The 20,384-nt window shown below is 45.1% G+C and overlaps 1 protein-coding gene across 1 annotated transcript in view; it reads left to right on the top strand.

Annotated features, from left to right (window-relative positions):
* Nucleotides 1-20,384, top strand: part of MYO5B (myosin VB) — a 351,393-nt gene that overhangs the window by 129,846 nt on the left and 201,163 nt on the right. The window contains exons 11-13 of the mRNA XM_007943854.2: nt 1,049-1,314; nt 12,327-12,408; nt 12,959-13,099. Coding sequence (XP_007942045.2) covers nt 1,049-1,314; nt 12,327-12,408; nt 12,959-13,099 — 489 coding nt within the window. The remainder of the gene's footprint in view (nt 1-1,048; nt 1,315-12,326; nt 12,409-12,958; nt 13,100-20,384) is intronic.

Consider the following 20,384-nt stretch of genomic DNA (forward strand, 5'->3'; position numbering starts at 1 on the left):
AGGGCTAAGACTCCAGTGCACCTCCAGAGGCAGGTGGGTACCTTGGGTCTGGGTGAGTCATTTCACCTCTCTGGCAATGGGTTTGCTTTGGTTTGGGGAGCTCAGCTGTCTTATCTGTATGGCAAAGGGGCGTACACTAGGAGATTTCCCGGTTTCTTTCCAGCTCTAAACATGTGTCATGTTACCAGTTGAGTGCTAACTTTAACTGATGATCTTCTCAGGCCAAAAAGTGTACCACAATTTTGCCATTCATCCTAGCTTTCCACGTTAGCTTTTTTTCCCAAGCAGCAAGGGCTTTAAGAATATTAATAACGTAATTGTATTGTGTGTTATGTAGAATCATTGAGGCTGATACAAAAGAAGCCTGCTTGGAAGCAGTGTCAGTGCTGGCCCCCAGCCCATTTGTGCACACCCACTGGGGTCAAGTATCATTGGAAGACCCCTCTCCTCCCATGTGATTCTCATCCTGGAAAGAATCATTGATCTACTCCATCTTCATTGCTTTACAGAAGGGGAAACTGTAAAGCCTGGGGGGAGGGAAGTAGCTGAATGCCTTTGACAGTGTCTTCCAGCCTTAGGAGCCCATTGCTCATTTCTGGGCATGCAAGGTACTGGTCAGAGGTGATGCTTACAGGTATAGAATTCTAAGAGGCAGAACCGCTTATGGGCATGGAGTAAGCACTGCATGTGGAACTCTGCAGATGGGAACTGCATATGTTTTGGTTTGGATCTGCTGCCCTCCAGCTCCTCACGCTTAATGGGTCATCCATTCAGAAGCTGTCCATTCTCACTCTGCCCCCTTTGCTGGGGGAATCTTCTCCAACCGATGACAGAGCAGCAGCCTGGTGATGGAAGAGGGGACAGGACATAAGAAAAGTGGAGCTTTTGCCTGTGTGTTTGGTTAAACTCTAATAATTTGGTCATTAGCAAGTGTGATGATCAGTTTAAGCACCATCGTCCAGGCCATAACTGTCATTTACACGTAGCGGGGTGTAAGAGTGTGTGAGACTGAACCCCTCCTGAACTATGTCCCCCGTGTCGTCCGCAGCCCCGGGATGTACACCTAAACAACTTCTGCCGACTGCTAGGGGTGGAGCACAGTCAGATGGAGCACTGGCTGTGCCATCGCAAGCTGGTCACCACCTCGGAGACCTACGTCAAGACCATGTCCCTGCAGCAGGTGGTCAACGCACGCAACGCCTTGGCCAAGCACATCTATGCCCAGCTGTTCAGCTGGATTGTGGAGCACATCAACAAGGCCCTGCACACCTCCGTCAAGCAGCACTCTTTCATTGGGGTCCTGGACATCTACGGGTAGGCCTGCCACCCCAGCCTCCCCGCCTCTACCCTCCTGCTGTTCATTAGGGTCTTCCTGCTGGCATTTTAAAGCCTGCAAGGGCCTTGGAGATGTTCCTGGTGGTTCTCAGCAGGAGTGAAACTACCCTTGTTAGGGGAGTTTGAAATGTTTGGGACGTTTTTGGTTGTCACCAAGACTGGGGTCACTACTGGTATCTAGTGACCTGAGGCCAGAGGTGAGAGGTGCTCTACAATATGGAGGACAGTCCCAAGGAAGAATAGTCAGTTGCCATTGAGTCATCTCTGGCTCCCGGTGGCCTCATGTGTTGAACTAGAACTGTGCTTCTTCACGGGGTCTTGGATGGCTGATTTTCACATGTAGATTGCCAGGTTTTTCTTCTGAGGTCCCTCTAGATAGGCTCAAACCTCCAACCTTTTGGTTAGCAGCCAAGCCTGTTAACCATTAGCGCCACCCTATGGTTCTTGAAAAACCCGTACAAGCATTCATTTTTCCCACCTGGAAAAATAAGGCCCAGAGAGGGAAATGATTGCCCAACATCATACTGGAACTTACTATGAGAAATGGATCTAAATTTGTGTTCTGTAGCCGCCAGTTATGTTTTATTTCAGTCTGTTATGAGACTTCATTGGCTTTACTACCAGTCAAGGTGACACCATGATTTTGCACAACACTGTATAGATTTGTGTTGTGTGTGGTCATTCTTGAGGTTTCTCTTCCTTCCAGAATTCCAGCCTAATCGAAAGGATTATTACTTAGAACAGCATATGTTTCCAGGCAGAGAGAACACGATGTGGTATAAAGTGTACTGGCCTAGTGTTCTGGTTACCTAGTACCACTCTGACAAGAAAATACCATAAATGGGATGGCCTTAACAAACAGGAGTTTATTCTTATAATTTGGAGGCTTTAAGTCTGAGTTCAAAGTGCCAGGCTCTAGGGGCTGAACCTTGGGGTCCAGCTCTGCCTCCTGCTTCTGGCCCACTGGAGCATTTCTTCACTCAGAAAGCTGTTGGCTGCTGAGGCTGAAAAGCCCCAAGATTGACAAATCAAAAGGCACAGTCCTGATGTTACCAAACCACATGGCAGGCCATTAACTTAAGTCCATTGTAAGTCCCAAGGTCGGCAGAGCATAGCAGGCTGCTGAGCAACAACACGGCTACATGCAGGGTCCAAGTGGGCCATAGGCTAGAGACCATTCCCAAGGCTTCTCCTTATATACAGGAAGCAGACCACATACCAAAGGCAGCTACTCAGCTGCTTTGGTAGATCCCACCATGGAATTGATTGCCAGTCTCTTCATGGGGAATGACTACCCCCACCTCCCCAGCCACTCAACCAGGCCTAGCCAAGTTGACGTACAAACATAACCATCACACCTAGTGATCAGGAGATTGGTTTTTTGTCTTCGTGCTGTCACCAATATCTGAACGACTCTGTACCGATCCAAATCTCTCTCTGGGCTTTGGTTTCCGTAGCTGGCCATGGAAGTTTTGAGCCAGGGTCTCAATGAGGTTCTTTCCAGGTAATTCTAGAATTGTTTGAAATTATATGAACTGGGTTGCAACCTTCCTTACCCTCCTTTTTTTCTGACGAATGTCTTGTCCTCTTTAAGCTAAAAATAGAACCTCCTTGGTTCTTTAAATTATAGAAGCCCTGGTTTCTGTCTTAAAATAGAAGTTTGTACCCTTAGAAGTGTAGAGTTGAAAGAATGGTGCTTTCAGTGGGCGGAAACGCAGCCGGGGCTCACCTTATGCTGTGGCTATAAACTCAAATCAGACTTGTTGCCATGAAGCAGGTTCTGACACATCACAACCCTATAGGACAGAGTAGAACTGTCCTGCAGGGTTTCCAAGGCTGTAAATCTTTATGGAAGCAGACTGTCACATCAGTCACTTGTGGAGCAACTGGTGAGTTTGGACCATCAACCTTTAGATTAGCAGCTAAGTACTTAACCACTGTGCTGCCTGACCTGATAACCTTCATCTGCTTGTGCACGATCTAAGTATCTAAGTTTACCGAGGCTTTGATTTGGGAAGATGAATGTGCAGACTCTTGTTAATCATATGTAAAAATATTGTGACTTCAGTGTCAATGATATGTAAAATACCATGCCTCCATTCTACTGTGTTCATATCTTTTCTTAGCAGTGCCTTGCATTTAATTAGGAAGGGAGTGCCTTGCCCCTCCCTTCCAGGCCTCGCCAGGCTCAGTCTGTGTGTTGCAGGCAGATCTCTGTGAGTTGGACTCCGGGTGCTGCTGAGTCTGCAGATAGCTGAGCTCCTGTAAACTGGGATTTTGTGCTTATATTTGGCATTTAATTTTTATAATTGAGTTTGTTTCCTCTGAGGCCCTGTGACTATAGGTAGGCTTATCTTTGGTTTAAAAGGTGCAGTTGTCAGTGGGTGGGGCAGGAATCCCTATGACTTAGTCTCCTGTTTCTGGAACTCCTGACCTGCGTGTCACCCTTATCTTGGAGTGACTTGTGGGTTTCTTAGAGAACATCTGACAGCTTTTCAGTGACAGCAGGATCTGTTGGGATAAAATGCATGGATCTGTCTCATGGACCCTCCCTGCAAGGCCCATCCCAGGGCCACTTTTGAACACACTGGGGAATTTCCCTACCCTTTGTACTTCCTTCCCAGCATGCTTTGCTTTCTCCCTTCCCCACCCCCCTCTCTTTTTCATCCTCCTCTGTCAGGAGGAGCTCTGGTGGCCTAGTGCCTAAGGCATTTGACTGCTAACCAGAAGGCTGGCAGTTCAAATCCACTAGCCACTCCTTGGAAGGAAGGATGGGCAATCTACTTCTGTAGTGATACTGCCTCAGAAACCCAAGGTGGGATCGCTATGAGTCAGATTCGACTCGACGGCAGTGAGTTTGGTTTGGTTTGGTTTTCTTTGTTAGGAGCTAATTGACTTTTCAAAACCCTATCATAGTGCAATCATATGTGAGAAGTGTTCACTGTCCTCCATGAAAGGAATAATGTCTAACATACAATTACTATGTACAATCTCTATGCCCAATGCAATGGTGAGTTCACACCCCACAGACGGAGAGAGAGAAAGTCAGAGACAAGGTTGATTGAGGTAGCTAGCAATCTGCCTGGTGAAGTAACTCTAGAGAAACCACACTGGGCCACTGGCTGCCGTAAAGCTGTTTCAGATGTTCCCTAATTGCGTATATGTGCTCCTCAGTGGTCCTGGTCTACCCAGAACTTATATGAGTTTGCACTGGCTCAGCTGTCTTTGTGGTCAGGGGGTGTGTAATGAACTCTGAGAAGATTAAAACCAAAAATTTGACCATTGGAGAGCAGGTGGCTTGAGTGTGGGTGCTGTTTCTGATCCATATGATCAGTGACAGCATTTCTTAGTCTGAGAGAAAATGACATTTGGTGGAATCTAGGTAACTTGGGTGAGCTATTGAGTCTCTAAGAGCTCTGGCAGTATAGTGTCTAAGGCATTTGGCTGCTAACCAGAAGGCTGGCAGTTCAAACCCACCAGCCACTCCTCAGAAGGAAGATTGGGCAATTACTTCTGTAGAGATACTGTCTTGGAAACCCAAGGGAGGTGTTGCTATTAGTTGGAATCAACTCAACAGCAGTGAATTTGGTTTTGGTTTATTTGGTCTCTGATTTCTTTCTCCACTCATGGTGTTTTATCCACCTTGGTCGTCTTTGTACTTCGGATACCTTCCAGAAACCTATGGAATCTGTCTTGGTTGTTTTTTTTTTTGTTTTGTTTTTAAATATAGGCGTCCCTTAATTACCTGGATGTGGGTATCAGACTTGGGACACTCTCTCTCTCTTAGTCTCTCTAACCACCTCCCTCCCATTTCAAACTAGTTCCAGTCTTTAGGCTTTACTTATACTATGAGAAGTGATTTAACAAAGATATTTCATCCCCCATGGCATCAGAACACCCAAGCCTTTTTTTTTTTTTAAAGCTTTGAGTTTTCTATTCATATTCCTGGTCACTGAAGACTGTAGAGGGAGAAGGCCATGTATCTGTCATCTCACTCTGTCTAAGCTGAAATATGGGGATACCTTGGTGCACATAGAGAATGCCTTTGGGGTGACTTTATGTCTTCGATTTCGTTACTCCTCCTCATCACTTGGGACCAGAAGATTGGCACATGGAAGCTGGAGAGACTAGGGGGGACAGGTAGGGATGTGTTTTGAATACAGTGGACCTTTATTCAGTAAAAGAAGAGACAGAACAAGATTTCTTCCACTCTGGATTAGGTTAGAAACGTGCAAAGCTAGGAAATAAGAGTGACTCATCATCCCCCCTCTGCTGACAAGTAGACACTAGTTTCTTCAACTGGGGTGACTGTCCCTAGATGAACTTCAGTGCCTGTTCTACTAGAGCCTTACCGCCTGCCAGTCGAGCTCATTGTAGAGCTAGAACTGAGAAGGACTCCATGCTCTAGGTGCACTGCTCCAGCTTTTTCTGTGAATGTTTAAAACACCAGTATAGAGTCGGCAGCTAGAGTGAATAAACACTAGCTTCTCTGTAAAAGCAAGCACCATACACACATCTCCCCTCTTCACGGTGTTCTAACTGGTAGGTGGGTCATTGAGTGAAAAGGTTGTGAAACCCTGTGTAAATTAGCATGGACTACAGCTGCATCCTTCACCAAACTGGGTGAGCCTGCTGTTCAGTGGCCTTTCCCCCAGGCTCTCTTGCTGCTCCCCTCCCCCTCCCTGGCCCTTTTCCAGAATCTCAGTACCTGGTATAAAGATGGCTTCCCTACACCCTACTCCCCTGCCCATTCTAAAAAAGCACAGAGCCAGCAACACCTAGAGCAATTTAGCCAACCTAAGCCAAATGCTTCTCCTTAACTAAGGAGCTTCAAAGCTGCCTGCAGGGTGTTTCTTACCAGGCAGGGGATGGAAACTAATAGGCAAGAGCCAGGCAACTTTTGGCTGGGGTTTCCTTCTCATGTTGCATTACCCTGCGGCTGCCTCTGCAGGTTTGATTAATTTCAGTCCCCTCCTCAAGGCAACAAGAAATAAATGATTTTGATTTGAGGGAAAAAAAAAAAAAAGAATACACATATTCTTTGCCTTTGACTTCAGCCTTCAAAATGCCAAAGTAGCAGGGGGCTTTGGTTTTGAGGGCCAGTCCATCTTGCTAAGAAGGCTTGTCCTGGGATACTCCTGGAGCAAGGGTGTAATCTATCTCTTATGCTGAGAATGCTGGGAAGGAGGAGGAGGTAGGAATTTTTGACCCTAGGAAGTAGAAAATGGGATTTGCTGGAATGTTATAACCTCCTCAGTCCTCATGTTTTCTATGTCATTAATGATATCTCCTGTCTTTTGAATTAGCCTCCTACTCTAGTCATTGCTCTTTAATGATGCTTTTTAAGTAAGATGCTTAGGCCCATCCTTCATGTTTATCATTTTGATGGAAATTGTTCGTTCTTTCTTTGTTTGGTTTTCTTTGTTTCCTTGATCACATTCTCCAAAATCAGCTTACAAGTAATTTTATGGCCACAATTTCGTTATTCAGGGAGGACTGCCCAGCTCTCCTCTGACTTGTAGGAAAACGTTCATGAGAAAGGGAAGAAGAGTCAGGATTGCATTTACCCTCCAGCCTGTGCACTGTGGCTTAGCCCTAAAAAGCCCAGAAGATGCTGGCATGCATGGCTGGCCTGAAGGATCTTAGACCTGGCACATCACCGAAGCCACCGGGTTCTTCCTGGAGTCTTCCAGCCTCCCAGGGAGCCTCATAAGTCCGAATGCACTAAGTCAAAGCTCAACCTTCCAGAATTACTCAGAAGCTTTTGGAGTATGCTTAGAGCCAGACTGCCCTGCCTACTTTTAAGATGAAATCCCATTTTCTTTGTGTCTAGGCCAGCTTCCCATGACTTTTGAAAGCCTGTAGCACATCACCTCTTTGAGGAAGGTCTCATGTACCAGTTTCTTGTTGTCTTCTGGTCAGGGACTGTGGCTTGCTCTGTGCAGCCCTCATAGTTCTTGGGATAGTCAACCAATGGGTTAGGAGAGGATTACCATATAGTAGGTATTTTCCTGTCCCACATGGAGTTAGTTCTAAGCATGAAGAGGAGCCAGGAACTGGACACACTGCAAACTAAAGAGCTTAGGTCCTGCAGAGAAATAATTGTTCTTGGCTTTAGAGTGTGGTGCTACAGGAAGGGTACACTCCTAGGAACTGCTCACACTCTAAAGCAAGAACAATCTTGGTGAGGACGTATGAGAGAGAAGCATGTGAACAGCCAGCATTCTGAGGTGGTTTAAAGAGGTCAGGAGGGTTGGCCTCTCTAACAGGCTTCAAGGTGCTTTTGTGAGAATCATGGGCTTCAGGATGGAAAGGGACCTTGAGAGGAAGTTTGACTCATCTCTCTGACCCCAATGCATGGTGACCCTGTCTGATGGCATGCTACATAAGGCATTTGACTGCTAACCAGAAGGTTGGCAGTTCAAACCCACCAGCCCTCCTTGGAAGGAAGGTTGGGCAATCTACTTCCATAGCGATACCGCCTCAGAAACCCAAGAAGGGGTCGCTATGAGTCAGATCTGACTCGACGGCAGTAAGTGAGAAAAAAATTTCTCCAAATTATTTTTTATATATGACTTTCAATAATCAACCTTCCTTGGAAATTTCCCGCTGTCTCTACCTACATCCCACATCTCTGTTCTGTGTTTGGTAGAATGGTGGTGATCTTCTGTAAAACAGAGAGATGAGACTGAGCTGAGAGATTGTAGATTCTTGGTCTCGTGGTTAGGGGGTCGTACTCCAAAGCATCTCATTGCTTCTCTGCTTGCTTCTCAGGTCATGGAGTGAGAGGTCCCTGGGGGTTGATAATTAACTCAAAGTGACCGGCTGACTTCTTTTTATTGCAGTTTCACTTTTCAACTGATGTTAACTTTTTTTTAGAAACATTTGTAACCCTGACTTCATTTTTAAATTCAGATGACAGAAAAAGTAAATGGTGTACTTTTGCACCACATTGTTAAGATAGAAGGAACTAGAAGTGAGTACAGACCCCAGGTCTTAGCATCAAGTCTTATACTTTTATGTCTTGACCTTCCTCCTAGCCAAGGATTCTGGTCTACATATTCCCATATTTCACATTGCTTTTACAGGAGAAATCCAAGCCCCTCCAGTATATAAATTTCTTGGTGACATTTTAATTAGAAATAGATCCATCATGTTTATTTTAAAAAGGCATCTCTGCTGATGGGAAGAATTACTACAAACATAATTTCATGACAAAGGAGAAGTTACCCTATCTCTCCTTGACTGTGGCTTTCTGAGGTCAGTCATCTTAGACATTTTCCAAGCTCCCCAAGCCCCTCATTCATCTCTGAGCCTCTGGCATTACAGTAATTACACGAGATGGCAGAGGAATTGTTACCAGATCATATCTTAGAAATAGGGAAATTATGAGCTAATTTCAGTCTATCTCAAATTAATGAAAATGTTCTTTGTGGAGTACTACCAATGTAAACCTTTAAAAAATGACAAGTGGGAGCTATTTAAATCCTTTATCTGTGGAGCTTGGTACAGGCTCTGCCAGTGCACCCAAGAGCTATTATCTGGCCAACTGGTAGGGTGGTCCTTTATCTTCCTTCTAGGTTTGATTAATTAAATTTCCTCTGGAGCATTGTTGTCTTCAGGAACATCTCTTAGGGGGATGGCAGGGGAAGAGAATAAGGTTCTGGGTGACTAGACTGAGTCTATAGCACCATCATCTGGGCTTGGAGGGTCCCATGCTAGTATAACAACCGCCAGGCACAGTGCCTCCCCTCTACCCGGTCTGCACTGCGCAGGGCTGGCTGCCTGTATCCCATCTTGGACTATGCTTCTTTGATCTTGTTTTCTTAACCTAGAATTATTTCTCCCACGTGCACATGACCAAAACCTGTGCTTTAATCTGGTTGTCTCTAAGCAGTTGACTCCTTTGATCTCAATGAGTTTCCCATTTTTCCATGTTTTATACAGGGCAGAACCAGGGAGGAGGAAAAGTCTGATGTTGTCTGGACACTGACTTGGCCCCATTGAGTGTCTGGTGTATCCATTTGTACTGGTCCCTCTTCATCAGGACATTTCTTTTCACCACTGCCATTTTCAGCTGCCACCAGGAGCAGCTCCAATGTTTGTATTGGAGGGTGGTTATTACATTCTATTTAGACCTCATGTTTAATAATGTAGAGGGTCAAAAAATTAAGGAACCCTCAATGAGATGATTTGACACAGTAGCTGCAACAATGGACTCAAACATTGATCATGAAGATGGCATGGGACCAGTATTGTTACATGTGAGGTTTCCATGAGTTAGAGCCAGTTTGACAGCAACTAACAATCTGTTTGGAAGGGCTTGCATGGCACTTTATATAAGACTGAGAAACTTCAGTTGTCTGTATTGAAGACTGAGAGGGAGGGGTGGAGATGTGGAGGTTGTAGAGAAGGCTGAAGCATGTACCCTCGGCCTTATGCCAATATTGCCCCTGCTTCTCTCCCACTCTCCATGTGCTCAAATACCACTTCTTCTGGAAAGTGACCCCTTTTGTCCACAACCCTTACCTTAATTATCTCTTCCTCTGGTAGCGTAGTGGATAAGGTATTTGGCTGCTAACCAAACTCACCAGCTGCTCAGTGGAAGGAAGATGGGGTGGCCTACTTCCATAAAGATTTACAGCCTTGGAAACCCAATGGGGGTCGCAATGAGTCAGATTCAACTCGATGGCAGTAAGTTGGGTTTTGGTCCTCCTTTATAAAACTTTTATTCCTGACTGAATTAAGAGTGTGGAGTCAGGAATCAGGCTCCTTGAATTCTAATCTTGGCTCCTCTTCCTATTGGCTCTCAAACCTTTGGCACATTATTTAATCTCCCTATATCTCAATGTCTTCAACTGTAAAATGGGATTAGTAATAGACCCTAACTCTTGAGGTTGTGGTGAGCATTAAATGAGTGAAAGCTCATAAAGCACTTGTGGCTGAATACTCTGCAGCACTCATTAACAGGGCCACTGCCACCTATTCAGCCATTGTGTCATGAGACAAAGGCACCTCCTCCTCCTGGGTTCCTGCTGCTTCTCACCCCTTTAGCCTCATGCCATTGCTTACACACACAGCAGCCCCATTCACTTCTGGCTAAAGCTGTTGATGCTGTTGTAATGTTCCCAGATTGGTGAGGAACACCACATACCTCCAGTTACTCAAATGAATCTTCTCTGCACACTGTTGGTCATTTGAAGCCTTCTCACTTCCACCTTCCTTAATGTCTTTAGAATTTTCCATTTTTGACCCCCTATTGGCTCAAGCCAGGCCATGTCTAGATCTTGCCTGGGTTACCAGTACCAATTGTTATCTAGACAATTCTGTCTCATAACTGTCTAACTCAACTTCCTGCCTTCAGTCTTACATACCTTATGCTATTTCCTAATTTAAATCCTTCAAATGCTTCATGTTATCCCCTAGCAAACCCCTTAGCATCGTCCCAAGGCCTGTGGTGTAGACTCTCTGCCTCCCTCTGCTGTACTAAGTCTCACATGTCTCATGTCCCTGTTTCACCTCCTCCTCACAGTGCCCCAGCTGTGTTACAGAAATTTGAGTTGAGAGTGAACGACAGTGTTGGTATTCTAAAGTATAAAAAACACAACCAGTCAATTGGTAAAGTTAAAGCCCAACAAATAATTGACCAAAAATTACAACTAACAAAGTACAGAGCTGCAATAGACACAGAAAAATGCTGAACTTACTAATGATCAAAGACATTAAAGCAAAAACAAAAACATTTTATATGCTAATTAATCAAAGATTTTTTAAAGTTAATACACAGTGTTGACCAAAGAGCTGCGTTACGTTAATACACCCAGGGAAGCATGAGGGGGTTCACTTGAACAGAGGACGTGAGAGCTTTTGGGATGATAGAAATGTTCTGTATCTGCATTGCGATGGTAGAAATATATGGTATAAAATTTGGCTAAAACGCACTGAATAGACACTTAAAATTGGTGCATTTTATCATATGTGAATTCTAACTCAGTAAATATATTTAAACAAAACAAAACAAAACACAGTATTGGCCAGCATTAGGCAAACAAGATGCTTTCCTATATTGGGAGGCTGGGGTAGGGTTGGGGGTTGATAACATAAATTGGCTCCACCTTTCTGGCCATTAATTTTGCTTCTGTATTTTCAGAAACCATGTTCTTTAACGTGGTAATTCTCCTTCAAGGGCAGCATCCTACGGAAAGAATCATGAAATCAAAAATTTACCTATAAAAATATGTGGCACAACATTGTTAACAGCAGTGAAAAACTGGACAAGAACTAAAATGTCTTCTAATAGGGCATTGGTTAAGTTATGGTACATCCATCTACATGGGGACCACGGCCAGCCTACGAGGACCCTTCATGTGAATCAGAGAAAGTTTTCCCCTCAGGTGGAGTGGCCCCCTCCAGGGCTTGCCAGGGGAACACCAACTGCACTTCAGACCCCACTTGTCCCCACACCTGGGCATCTTGCATGGTACCTACTTCTCTAAGCAACAGCCCTCATCCATACAATGGCTGATGAGGCAAACATTGAAACTAATTCCTTTGGTTAAAAATGATGAGGAGGAAATGCTTTCAGTGGAAAATTAAATGATAAAAACAGAGGGTAGAATTTTACATATAATTCTAATTTTGTTCAGAAATGTGAAATGACTGAAAGGAAGCCTACCAAAATATAACTGGGGGTAATATGTGTGATAGAATCATTGGTGACTGTAAACTTTTCTATCATTAGTTCTTTTCCCTAATTATAAACATAGATGCAGATCTTAATTTCCCAGTGGAGTAGGGTTTTCCATAGTGCTAATACCAGCAATGGTGGTCTCTTTGAGCATAAGAACAGAAAATGGGAATTCCATGCTGGCATTGAAGATGGAATTGGCTGAGAGTGTAGGGTAAGGGCCGTTTTGTGGAAGTCCCATTGATTCCCACATAAAAGAAGATAGCTTTCTTAACCTTTGTCCTCTCCTCTTTCTATTCTTCAGGTTTGAGACATTTGAGGTAAACAGCTTTGAGCAGTTTTGCATCAACTATGCTAATGAAAAGCTCCAGCAGCAATTCAACTCGGTAGGCTGGTGTTCCAGATCTGGGGGTATTGGGGTGGGAGAACCCCCCGTCTCCCTGGGCGCATCTGCCCAGGCTATGGCTCTTCCATCTGCGGTCAGTGGGCTCGAGCTCTGCCCTAACCTCCCCTTGGTATTCTGCAGGTGCCCTAGTTTTAGGAAGGCACTCCCCAACCCTCAGAGGAGGTGTGGATTGGTCAGTGTTAAGGGAACACTTGGTCCTCGCCTTGTCTTTGATCCCTACTCCTCATGATCCTGGCCTTCTGGGCTATTTAAGCAACCTGCAAGCCAGATAGGGGAATTCTTGTGATTGGTTGGGCTGTGCCAATGTAGGTGATTGTTAGGACATTCTGGGGAAGGGTTCACATGGGGAATGAAAATCATCTAAGCTTTTCTTTTCTATAGTTATAACCATATCTTAGTGCTCAAACCTTTTCTGGTTGGTATCCTTCTTCCTCTGGGACTTGGGACTCATGTTGTTAAGAGCTCAGCAGAGATTAATATTAAGGTGTGCATGCAGTTCATGAATCTTGATCTTTAACTTTTTATCCCAGCATGTATTTAAACTGGAGCAAGAAGAATATATGAAGGAGCAGATTCCTTGGACCTTGATTGACTTTTATGATAACCAACCTTGTATTGACCTCATAGAAGCTAAGCTGGGTATCTTGGACCTGTTGGATGAAGAATGTAAGGTAAAAGTGATGATGATTTCACTGAATTGGTTCAGTCCCAGGCTTGGGTTTTGGGGCAGAGAAGATGTGAGGTCTCAGAGCTGGAATTCCATCTGTATACTAGAAGGCAATGCATTGAGCATGACTGGCAGCTGTTGCTGTGCTGGTAAACACATGCCTCTCTTGGCAGAGACTAGGTGGCATGGATTGGAATGAAGTTCTCCCCAAGTTTTCTAGGTGCCAAGACCCCACCATCTAGACAGGTGTCCCAAGAGAGTAAGGGCTTCAGAGCCCAGCATAATCTTTTCTGTGTAGGATGGCTTAAAAGTGATTGACTGAGTGGCATGTGAAATCCATAGATGTTTCCCAATCTGGCTTTTCACGGACTTCCCCTAGTGAGACAGGAGGAAGGGTGGCTTGCCAACATGGGGAGGAGAACCAGGCAACCTTGGGTTGGTACGGTGGGGAGATTTGGGCCTTGTGAGTCACCTAACTTCTTTGACCTTTGGTTCTGTGAATTAATGAGGGTTAGATGTGAAGATCTTCACAGTCTTTCCCAGTTTGGTGATTGGTTGATAAGTGAGAAATGTCACAGTGACAGAAATGCTAATAAAAAAATGAAGAAAACAAATCTTCCTCAAATCTTCCAAGGAGCCTTGGGGAGGGGATACAAGGAGACCTCAGAAAACACGATTCTTGGGATTGAAATGGAATAAGCCAGTTAGTTGCCTTTACTCTTGGTCTCCTATATCTTGCCTGTAAAGGATTGATTATGGCTTGCTGGTTTGGAAGGAGGAGATGGTTCCCTTCCAGAAGGACTCTCCTGGTTTCATTCCCTTTGAAAATGAAAAGGAAAGGTTTAATAAAATGGTAGAAGATGGAGTGAAAATATACTGAAATCTACAGCTTGCACATTTTTATCTCCTAAAGTTTGTGAGCATTTTTTCAATGACACGGACTTCATCTTCACAGTTGGTATCCAGGCTGAGAGGAAGCAGCCACACTCAGGACAGGAAGACCCAGGGTGCAAACTGTCTTCAGCAGTTGTGACAGTAGCTTGAAACCCTTGGACTTTGCAGTTATAGGTACCCCTAGTCCAGTAACTGTCTGCAGATCCCCCTGTTCTCTGTCTTCCTTATTGGGTATATGCCACCTGGGGCATCTCTATAGGAGTCTGTTGTACTTTAGAGAAGCCAGAGGAAAATAAAACTCTAAACTGTATATATGGGTGATCTCCACCTTTTGCTCTGTGGCTCATTCTGTTTGGGTTAGGTTTGTGTCCAGTTCACACTCCTGCCTCTGTAATCTGTCAAGCACCAAGAAAGTACTATACACCTGCTATATGACTTGCCTTTGGGGTAACCTTCCAGAAGAGGAAGAAGGAGTCTCCCTGCTGGCCAGAGAGAGAGGAAAAGTTGGTAGAATTGTGCTTTGAAAGAACTCGGCCTCAGGGAGTGGGGAAAGAGGTCAGAAGAGGTCTGCAGTGGTGTGGACAGGGCCCGTGTTTGGAGGCCAGCGTCCTAGAGCAGGCAGGAGCCACAGGCCAAGGGCAGCTGAGTGACAGCCGAGTAGCACTGAAAGGAGCAATTGCTAACTCAGGAAGATGACTGAGCTACATGAAACAACTGTGATTCTATTGAGGTCTCCTTGTATCCCCTCCCCAAGGCTCCTTGGAAGATTTGAGGACAGCCTGAATTTCCAGCTAATTAAGCTGGTGAGGACTAGGAGAATTTAGTTTTGGGGTAGTACCATGACTGAGATACATTTAAACTCACTGGAAGCTGAAGTTGTAGATGTGGCAGGGAAAGCAAGATGAACAGTAGTTTGAGGCACAGTATAGAATCATCCCACAATGGTTAATACGGGAACTTTCTGTGCCAGCTTTAATTGCTTTGGGAATACAAAGTGATCCAGTCTACTCTGGTGAAGTTTCTACTAATAGGTGGATTTAAAACCAACCATTGTTATTACATTTGTCAAAATCATCCAGCTGTACACTTAAAAAGGCTGAACTTTACTGATTATAAATTATATCTGATAAATCTGCTCAGCCCTTCTGGAAACATCCATGTCCCTGGGCATAAGCAGATTAAGAATTCCTGTGGAGGTGGTTGCGTTGGGCAACTTGGCACCCTGGGGATGGCCCTGTTGGCCTGGGGAGCAGCTGCAGCCTGTTCCTCCCTGGATCTGAGACCCACTCTGCAGGAGGAAAAAGAATAACTGGATCACACTGTGCAGAATTGGGTTCTGTGACCCCCGCCTGGCGGGGTAGAAAGCCAGGTAAGGATTGGACACAGAAGCAGCCACTGGGAAAGTCACTTGTCCTGGAGAAGAGGCACAGTGCCTGGCAGGGCTGGTGAGTGGGATTTCAATTAGAAATATGGAAGCCGCAGGGGTGAGTTTAAAGGGAAAGCAGGTGCTTTCCCCCAGAGCTGGGAACAGCTAAGATGCAGCAGACCTGAGGCACCTCCCGATCGTCCATCCTGGAGCCTGTGATTGGTGCCGAGGCTCTGGCCCAAAACTGCAGAGGAGGCACGGGGACCAGGGTGTTAACCGAGATTCTTTTAGGGGGAAAAGCCCCTTCAGTCACAACATCTACGCAGACCCAGACCAAACCTCAAACTACTGCTGCCCCTTGCTTATCCCAGGGGGCATGCGAGAGCATATTTGCTTGTTAATTTCTAGGTTGCTTTTAACACATCTCACTCACTCACTCACACACACCACCACCACCACCACAATAAGCAATTAGAATGCCAGGACAGGGCACGTGGTAACAGTTCCTGCTCCCTTCTAAGTCCTATTCACACTGGTCATCTCCTGCCCCCTTGTTTCCTGACTTTCAGGGCTCAGAGTGTGCTATCTCCCAGATGACATTTGTATTTGAACAGGAATTTCCTGGAGATGATACCTTGAGCACTGGAAGCAGTTCTGTTGTTGTTGTTAATTGCCCTTGAGTGGCTTCTGACTCATGGTGATCCCATGTGTGCAGAGTAGAACCGGTTCATAGAGTTTTCAAGGCAGTGACCTTTCAGATGCAGATTGAGACCTGTCTTCGGATGCACCTCTGGGTAGGTTTGAACTGTTAGCCTTTCAGTTAGTAGTCGAGTGTGTAACTGTGCCACTCATGGGAAGCAATTCCAGCAAATAAAATATAGATGCTGCTGCAATTTGGAGAGATGGAGGTCGAGGCATGCGAAGGCAGGCCTGAATTGGAGAAGCAAGCGCTCGCTGCCCTGGGTGACTGATTCTTCTGCTTGATGGAAACCACCCTAAGCCAGTGCCTTGAGAGCTGACTAGGATGGATCATCCTCGTAAAGATACTGTTGTTGCAAGATACTATTGTTGCCTAGCAGAATAGAGCCAGGATGAAGACGGTGGGAGACCTCCCACCCTCCTGCTTCCTTACCTGTGCCCAGCGTGCTCTCAGGAGACTATACTCTTCAGTAAGACCAAGGACCTTGTGTTTCTTAAGAAATGTCTCTAGAGGTCATCTTGTTCCATACTTTTGTGTACATGTTTTTGAAGCCTGTGATTGAGAGAGGTGAGATGGCTTTCTCATATTTACTCATTCATCCAACAAACTGTATGTTCAATGACTAACAAACTGACCACCTGTTCTTAAGTTACCCTCATACCACAGAGGGGGTCAGGCAAGTAAGAACTTGAAATACAGCGTAGTGATAGAAAAACTGGAAACAGAGGAGGGGCAAAGCTCCCCCAGAAGAGGCTGCTTAGGCAGAGGAGTCAGATGAGAGAGTTGTCCACAGCCTGTGATGGTGGCCAATGAGGTTAGCTGTGTCTGTCCTGAGAAGGCATTTGACTTCACCTCGAAGGCTCCGGGGATCAGTCACAGGGTGAGAGAGAAGTGGCTTCCAGGCAGTTGTCTGGGCAACAGACTAATTTGAATAATTTGAGGTGAAATAGGAGGTGAGGTAAAGGAGATGGCAAGTTTTAATTACCCCTTCTGGAGGCTTGGCTGTGAGGAGGAGGAGGAGGGGAGGGAGAGGAAAGGCAGCCAGGATTCACAAAGAGGGGAGGGAGCGAGGATCACGGTCCCTGAAGAGGCAGGAGCTGGGTGGAGGGCATGTAGCCAGGAGGAGAAGCTCTTCTTCCAATGAGAAAGACTGGAGAGGCTTAGATGGCTATGGTGCAGGTGAGTTTCTGGATGTTAGAGTAGGAATTTTCTGCATGACAAGCCCTATTTCCCCATGAAAGGGAAGATAAGGCATCCACTGAGAGGTGGCAGGGCCAGAGGCTCTAAGAGAATGGAAAAAGATAGGAATAAAACCCAAAGCCATTGCCTTCAAGTCGAATCCCACTCATAGCAACTTTAAAGGACAGAGTCGAACTGTCCCATAGGCTGTAATCTTTTGCATGAAAGTTTATAGAGGGCATCATGCACACTCTGTGTTGTGACGTTGATTGCAATCCCTACAATTTAATAGCACTCTTCCCACTCCTTCCCCCTGTTTCCAGTTTCTGTTCACATCCTTCTTTCCTATCCCTTTTTGCCTTCTGAGCTTTATCCTTGGGCAAAAGCTGCTTTTTTTTTTTTTAATAAATCTCTTGTGGGAGATTGTTCCAAGGAATATGTACCTCCATGATGTTATTGTTCACCTTATAAACCAAATGCGCGGCGGTTAAGTCAGATCCGACTCATAGTGACCCCTCCTTGGGTTTCCAAGACACTATTACTACGGAAGTAGATTGCCCATCCTTCCTTCCAAGGAGTGGCTGGTAGGTTTGAACCGCCAGCCTGCTGGTTAGCAGTCAAGTGGCTTAGGTCCTGTGTCACCAGAGCTCCTTGTTCACCTTATAGGACTCTCTATTGATTGGCTGAAAGTTGAGTCACAGGGGTGAGCTCGGTTCTAGCCTTGAAGATGACTAAGGCTTGAAGATTCCACTGTCAGACCAGAAAACAAACCCACTGCCACTGAGTCGATTCCAACTCCTAGCGACCCCCATTGGGTTTCTGAGGTGGTAAATCTTTATGGAAGTAGATTGCTTTGTCTTCCTTCTACAGAGTGGCTGTTGGGTTTAAACTTCCAACCTTTTGGTTTACAGTCAAATGCCTGAGGCACTGAGTCACCAGAGCTCCTTACTATAAGACCATTAATGCCAAAAACCACACCCACTACCATCTAGTCAATCCCAACTCATAGTGACCCTGTAAGACACAGTAGAACTGTCCTTTAGGGTGTCCAAGGCTGTCATCTTTATGGAAGCAGACTGCCTTTATCTTTCTTCCGTGGAGCAGCTGGTGGGTTTGAACTGCTGACCTTTTGATTAGTAGCCAGATGCCATATCCACTGCACCACCAGAATTCCTTATCAGACCAGTGAGGCTGGTCTTTTTTTTTTTTTTTGAGTTTTGTTCCACACTTTTGTCCCACTCTATCCGTGACTTCCTGTTGCTACCCTGTTCAGAGTGGTTGGTAGTGGTAGCCAGGTACCGTCTAGTTCTTCTGGTCACAGGGTCAAGGAGGCTTAGGTTCATGTGGTCCCTTAGTCCTTTGGACTATTTGTTTCCATGAATTTTTTATTTTCTTCACTCTGCTTTGCTTTGTGTGAGAACAGTCCAATAGTGACACTTAGATGGCTGCTAACTAGCTTTTAAGACCTCAGTCACTACTCACCATATTAGAATGTAGAACTTCTTTGTGAACTGTATTACACCAGTTGAATTAGCTGTCCCCAAGACTGTGGTCCTAAGCCCTCAAGCCCAGTGACTTATTGTACCAAGGTGTTTGATTATGGCTAAGAAGTTTTCATGTTTTTGCCCCCTTTTTACTCTACTATTTATATGAATATATGTATAATATATACAAATACATATGTAGAAAAATCCTCTGCCATACCTGTTCATGATGGTGGGTGTAGTCCCCTTCACCTACACAACGTACCTGTTCACCTTGCCTGTCTGCCTATGTATTCACTCACAGATTATTGCTTGTTATCAATGATACTGCATGATTATGTATGGAATGGTAGGCAAGGGACCCAGGTCATGCCCTCAAATGGCAGGAAAGAGGCAGGGATCCATGTAAGGGGAGGGTGGAAGGTTTTGAACCGCTAAGGGAGACAAACTTGTCTGTCATTTTGACCTATTGTGGTGGTGTGTTGCTGTGAGGCTTGAGGCTGTGCCACAGGTGTTTCAAACCCAGCAGGGTTGCATATGGTGCACAGGTTTCAACAGCTTACAGACTGAGACAGACTAGGAAGAAGGAGGAGGCCATCCACTTCTCAAAGAATAGGCCAGGGAAAACTTATGAATAGCAGAGAAACACTGTCTGATACATTACTGCGCAACTTTATGAATAGCCTGAAAACATTGTCTGATACAGTACAGGAGGATAAGCCACTTAGGTCGGAAGGCTCTCAAAATAGGACCAGGAGAGAGCTGCGTCATCAGAGTAGAACCAGCCTTACTGATACAGATAAGGTAACACTTTCAAGACCTTGATTTGCTGACGTGACACAACTTGAATTGAGGAGAAACAGCTGCAAATACCCATTAATAATAGGAACATGGAATGTACGAAGTATGAATCTAGGAAAATTGCAAGTTGTCAAAAATGAAATGGGATGCATAAAGATTGATATCCTAGGCATTAGTGAACAAAATGGACTGGTTTTGGCCATTTTGAATCAGACAACCACATGATCTACTATGCCAGGAATGACAATTTGAAGAGGAATGGCATGGCATTCATCATCACAACGATGTTTCAAGATCTGTCCTGAAGTACAGTGCTGTCAGTGATCGGACAATATCCATACGCCTACAAGGAAGACCATTAATACAACTCTTATTCAAATTTATGCACCAACCACCAAAGCCAAAGATGAGGAAATTGAAGATTTTTATCAGCTTGTGTAGTCTGAAATTGACCGAACATGCAATCAGGATGTATTAATTATCACTGGTGACTGGAATGCAAAAGTTGGAAACAAAGAATCACCGTTGTTGTTGTTGTTATATGCCATTGAGTCAGCCCCGACTCATAGCAACCCCTCCTTGGGTTTCCAAGGCAGTATCACAATGGAAGTAGATTGCCCAATCTTCCTTCTGAGGAGTGGCTAGTGGGTTTGAACTGCCAGCCTTCTGGTTAGCAGTAAAGTGCCTTAGGCTTTATGCTACTGGAGCTCCCCAAAATCACCGGTAATTGGAAAATTTGACCTTGGTGACAGAAATAACACTGGAGATCGCATGATAGAATTTTGCAAGACCGATGGCTTATTCATTGCAATACCTTTTTTTCAGCAACACAAACGGCAGCTCTACATGTGGACTTCACCAGATG

Source organism: Orycteropus afer, unplaced genomic scaffold, assembly GCF_000298275.1.
Source record: "Orycteropus afer afer isolate SDZICR_OR568_19922 unplaced genomic scaffold, OryAfe1.0 scaffold00113, whole genome shotgun sequence".
Classification (NCBI taxonomy): Eukaryota; Metazoa; Chordata; class Mammalia; order Tubulidentata; family Orycteropodidae; genus Orycteropus; species Orycteropus afer.